The sequence below is a fragment of the Oncorhynchus kisutch genome, linkage group LG6, assembly GCF_002021735.2.
Source record: "Oncorhynchus kisutch isolate 150728-3 linkage group LG6, Okis_V2, whole genome shotgun sequence".
Lineage (NCBI taxonomy): Eukaryota > Metazoa > Chordata > Actinopteri > Salmoniformes > Salmonidae > Oncorhynchus > Oncorhynchus kisutch.
In genome coordinates, this window is record NC_034179.2 from 63,354,326 (window position 1) to 63,359,861 (window position 5,536).

The following is a 5,536-nucleotide window of genomic DNA, read 5'->3' on the forward strand; positions in this document are numbered from 1 at the left end:
GTCTCATGCTCAGAGAGAAACAAACACACCTCTGATGTTTTGTTCAATCACTCTCACAAGCTCATTTTATCTACAAATGTAAAGTTTTTGAACAGCAGCAACAACAACAACAACTCCAACAACAATCAGCTCTGCCATCAGTGTGACAACATTTGTTCCATGATGCCATGGAAATATCCACAACATACAGTTTCATGGTCCTGATCAAATCAGGCTAAAGCAACGTGTTGGCTAAGAATTTGACCTAAAGCACATACTTCTCCACATAGAACGGACATAAGAGAGGGGATCATATGAGTTATTTTGAGTTTTTCTTCATCTGAGGCTGAAGTCCCCAAGTGAAGACTGTCACCCGTTGAGCCCCTGAGGTGGTGACCAGCTGACATCACAGGGGACGTCAGAGGTTTGTTAAAGGTCATTGAAACTGAAATTGACTTTGACTTTCTAAATCTAGGGCAGGGTTCATTCCATGACTGCATCCATCTTGGTATTCCGTGGCTTCCTTTTCTTGTTTCCTTGTCTCCTTTCCTACACTGATGTAAAAGAACAGGAACAGTTGAAATCAGATTCAAAGTGAGGAGCGCCGATTTGTATTCACCACCTATCCTTTGTCTCTTCGGGTCAGCCCATGTGAAGAGGAGACGAGGTAGCCATGTGGTAGGGAGCGTTGGGCAAGTGACTGAAAGGTTGCTGGTTCAAATGCCCAAGCCGACTCGGCAGAAAAATCTGTAACCCTAATTGCTCCTGTAAATGCTCCTGGATAAGAGTGTCTGCTAAAAATGTTTTTAAATGAAGCCCTTCCCCACTACTGAGATACACCCCAGAGTTCTGTTTTCTTGGCTACTCGTGGGGTCAAAGCTGAGCTCTTTAGGTCATCCAAGTGCCGTCTTATCTGCTTTTATAGGTGGGGAATATGGTTTGATATGAATTGGAAAATGTTTGCCCAATGTGCATCGGATTTTTTCATTTTAATTTCACTCTACATTATAACAACTTAATATCATAATAAACGCGGATTACAAAGGGTCCATGTTAGCACCAGTTATAAACAGGGCTACCCCATTGTCCACTAGTGATTGGTAATGTCGACCCAGCAGTGCTCAGTGAACAAACTACATGCAAGTGCTATTTCTTTAGTCTAAACGTGACAGCCAGGCTGTTATTGCGAAGCAGCAATGGCTTTAATTACGAAACAGAAATATATAATAGTCTGCTACACGTGACGGATCTAGTCACAGCCTCTTTCTCAATAATCCTATACTTGCTTTTCAAAGACGGATCAAGATCGATCTTCTCACGTTATCTAACTTGGCACACACTTATTTATAAACCACCTTTTCTTCTCTTCCTCGTGTGAAGTCCACTGTACATTCTGTGGTGAAGTGGGTGTGTTTTGGGGGGCGATGCAAATATCCCTCAGTTGGTATAAATAGTTTCTCTGCAAGCATTTCCCTCAGGCCAGTGGATGCATCTGAACTGAGCTGATCTAAAAGACACACATTCAGCACAATGTAAGTAGAAATGATAGTTTATCATTGCATTGACTAGGTTTGTTTGAGTTGTTATGGTGTTAAGTAATTAAAGTAAGATTTTTCTAGAAATAGAAATGTGTAATAACACAGTTTACTGTCTTTTAAAGTATTACAATATTGCAATCTTAGTCAGTTATGTCTGTATAACATATTTGTTATATGATTATGTCACTGACTGTTTGTGTGTACTTCAGGTTTTTCATGTGATGACACACTGTTTTGTGTACTTTAGGTTTTCAAATCAAATGTGTTTGTCACATGTGCTGAATACAACATGTGTAGTAGACTTTACAGTGTAAATAATGAACAGAGTAGCAGCACCATATGTGAAGAGTGTCAAAGAGTATTACATTGTGTCTATGTTATGGCACTGACTGTTTGTGTGTACTTTAGGTTTTTAATGTGATGGCACTGACTGTTTGTGTGTACTTTAGGTTTTTAATGTGATGGCACTGACTGTTTGTGTGTACTTCAGGTTTTTAATGTGATGACACTGACTGTTTGTGTGTACTTTAGGTTTTTAATGTGATGGCACTGACTGTTTGTGTGTACTTTAGGTTTTTAATGTGATGGCACTGACTGTTTGTGTGTACTTCAGGTTTTTAATGTGATGACACTGACTGTTTGTGTGTACTTTAGGTTTTTAATGTGATGGCACTGACTGTTTGTGTGTACTTTAGGTTTTTAATGTGATGACACTGACTGTTTGTGTGTACTTTAGGTTTTTAATGTGATGGCACTGACTGTTTGTGTGTACTTTAGGTTTTTAATGTGATGACACTGACTGTTTGTGTGTACTTCAGGTTTTTAATGTGATGACACTGACTGTTTGTGTGTACTTTAGGTTTTTAATGTGATGACACTGACTGTTTGTGTGTACTTCAGGGTTTATTTTGTAGGGTTGGTTGGCTTGCTTCTCATCTTGACTGCTGAAGCCAGAGTTGGGTAAGGATGTTATAACACACATCTGTTATTACTTCTCTCACATCGTAACCGCACGTTTCAGAATGAATACTCTGTTTGTGTAGTGAATGAACGGTCTGCGTGCTAAATCGTATGCTGTTGTCCATTTATTGATTTGTTTTCCACCGATCCCTTTAGGAACTCCTCTGAGTCTAGCTTCTGCACCGAGTCAAAGGAATGTCTGCTGTATGATCTGGTGTGCAAGAATGACGATTATGAGGTGAGTCTTGTGCAGCACAAATTAATGGCACATTGGGGCTACAACATAGGAGTTTGTTTCACCACCTTTTTTGTGACAGATTTTTTTATGTTTCGTTGTTGGTCAGGGTGGCAGATACAAAACAATAGCATTTGCATATATCAAACTGACAACATGATGATCATCATTATCACCCCCCCCCCCCCCCATTTTGGTTATCGCATTGGGTTTTGGTAATTGGAGACATGTTGTAGATCAAGTTATGCAGGGTTGTAGATCACCCTAATCCCGTTCTCAACATCTGTAACTCAAATACACTCTCCAGCAGAGGACTCGTGAGTGAAGGTTTGTGTCTGTGTTACAGGTGCGCCACTATGACTCGGTGAAATGGGTGTCGACAGACGAGGAATGCTACTTCATGGACAAGGCCACTTACACTGCCTTCCGGAGACTCTTCAAATACATCACCGGATCCAACAAGGCTGGTGTGTGTGTGTGTGTGTGTGTGTGTGTGTGTGTGTGTGTGTGTGTGTGTGTGTGTGTGTGTGTGTGTGTGTGTGTGTGTGTGTGTGTGTGTGTGTGTGTGTGTGTGTGTGTGTGTGTGTGTGTGTGTGTGTGTGTGTGTGTGTGTGTGTGTGTGTGTGTGTGTGTGTGTGTGTGTCTGTGTGTGTGTATGTGTGTGGATGCACATGCATGAGTCTGTTTCCGTGCGCGTGTGTCTACCTGGTAACAAGTGCTTACACACATGTTTTTTCTATAGGCGTCAACATTGACATGACAGCTCCGGTGACTGTCAAAATTGAAGAGAAGAAGAAGATGTGGGCGTCATCTGTCTTCACCATCAGCTTCCTCCTGCCGTCTGACTATCAGATGATTCATCCCCAACCCACTGATGACAAGGTAAAGCCAAATCACAAATAGACCCTACGCCCTATGCACTTATGAAGATCTAAGAGGATTTGATTGGTTTAAGCAATATGGTGAAACTTCCACTCAGCCTATCAGAGGGCAGAGTGGAGCTATTACCATATTGCTGACACCTGTCAAAACCCTGTATACCTGACACAATGACATCCACATCGTTATCCAGGGGTCTGTAATATTTGTGTGGTTTATTGTGTGTGGTTTTTCAAATACTTAAGCTGAGCTTGCCTGGCTCAATGGCACCAATGGAATAGTCCCAACAGTGCAAACCCCGCCCACCTGGCACTCTAGAAAAACTGAATCTAAGTTGGACATAATATGATTGTCTATCAGACCTGGGTTCAAGAAGTATTTTTCAAATACTTCGATTTAGCTTTTATAGAGTGCCAGGTGGGTGGGGATTGCACTTTTGGGACTATTCCATGGTGCCATTGAGTCAGGCAAGCTCAATCGAGCAAAGCTTAAGTATTTGAAAAAACACAAATACCATTTGAACCCATGTCAAGTATGTCATGTTTTTTTTAAAGACCATGGTTAACAATGTGGATGTCTTTGTGATTTCCCCGTGCAGGTATATTTTACAGAGACGCCAGACATGAAAGTGTACGTGAGGAGCTACGGTGGATGGATGATGTCTTTGACATCCAGTGTAAACTCTATGCTGCTGAAAAGGCAGCTAGACAAAGTCCAGGCCACCTACAACAAAGACTACCACTATGCTGTGGGATATGACAGGTGAGAGCACAGATACAAATCCTTCAATATACTCATATCCAACATCCAACACAATTCCACCAAAATACTTTTTCAAACATACTTTAATATTTTGTGTGTGTGTGTGTGTGTGTGTCCTACAGCCCAATGAAGATTCTGAATAGGCACAACGAGGTGTGGTACATGGTTGAGGGAGAGCCTGTGTGCCCTACCTCCTCCTAAACATCCTCCTCCATTACTGCTGAGTCTGGCATAACCACTTTGAGGAGGACCAATGGGAGGTGCATGGTAGACTGAGAACATCTGAGAAAATGTGGTTTGGGGGCAACAAAGATATTAACTAAGACATGTGTCTCTGATCTGGTGGCACTATAATCCAAAATCAATATGCCACATACTATAGAGTGTATACAAACTGATGTCTTAGAATTTGCTCATACTTATTCAGGGTTCAGTTTGTTAGGGAGGTGACTAGCACCCCTGAGACCTGTGATTCGAACTCTATACATAGAGGTTCTAACGATGTGGGGTGAATGTAGACAGGGATATGTTTGTACTAAATAACTGGTTTCATTTGTCAAAAAGGAAATTACTTTTCACAAACTACAACATTCAATGTTGGACATGATATGGATCTTTTTCTCATTAAAATATGAATAATGTCTGTGTTGAGTTGGTTTCCTCTTAAAAATATGCCAAACAAATACAGTATGATACAGTGAATACAGTATGATTATAATGAACATAAAATCTTGGGTAATTGCGTCAGATACCATATTTGTTATATAGTCTGTCCATGAGAGATTACAATGAACATTACAAATGAAATGTTAAATTTGACATTTGAGTAATTTAGCAGACCTTCCTATCCAGAGCGACTTTGTCACTCTTTTCAAAAACACAGTGAAGTCGTATACAGTGAACACTGTACACCTTTCGCCATTCAGTGCCGCCGCTACGAACGAGGGCCATGTTCTAAGAAGGAAGCTCAAATACTCACTTCAGAGTAGCAAGAAAACAGATCACAAGTACACTCTTTGAAAAAAAGAGTTCCAAAAGGGTTCTTTGTAGAGGGATAAGGTTCTACCAAGAACTGCTTGGATCAGAATAAAACATTTTGGAAGACAATAGTTCCTTGTAAGTCAAAGGGTTTTACCTAGAATCATAAAACGTTCTAAGAACCGTTTTTGGAAGAAAGGGTTCT

At 40.8% G+C, this 5,536-nt stretch overlaps 1 protein-coding gene across 1 annotated transcript; it reads left to right on the forward strand.

Annotated features, from left to right (window-relative positions):
- Positions 1-248: 248 nt before the first annotated feature.
- Positions 249-4,996, forward strand: LOC109891879 (heme-binding protein 2-like). Its single transcript, XM_020486230.2, has 7 exons — positions 249-1,511; positions 2,418-2,477; positions 2,634-2,715; positions 3,059-3,179; positions 3,455-3,594; positions 4,190-4,353; positions 4,476-4,996. Coding segments are annotated over exons 1-7 (648 nt in total). The 5' UTR covers positions 249-1,509; the 3' UTR covers positions 4,555-4,996.
- Positions 4,997-5,536: the final 540 nt, after the last annotated feature.

What these genes read in the sequence shown, in the direction of transcription:
- LOC109891879 (XM_020486230.2), top strand. An exon ending in CACCGGATCCAACAAGGCTG is followed by an intron (nt 3,180 to 3,454) that starts GTGTGTGTGTGT and finishes TTTTTTCTATAG; the next exon opens with GCGTCAACATTGACATGACA. An exon ending in TATGCTGTGGGATATGACAG is followed by an intron (nt 4,354 to 4,475) that starts GTGAGAGCACAG and finishes TGTGTCCTACAG; the next exon opens with CCCAATGAAGATTCTGAATA.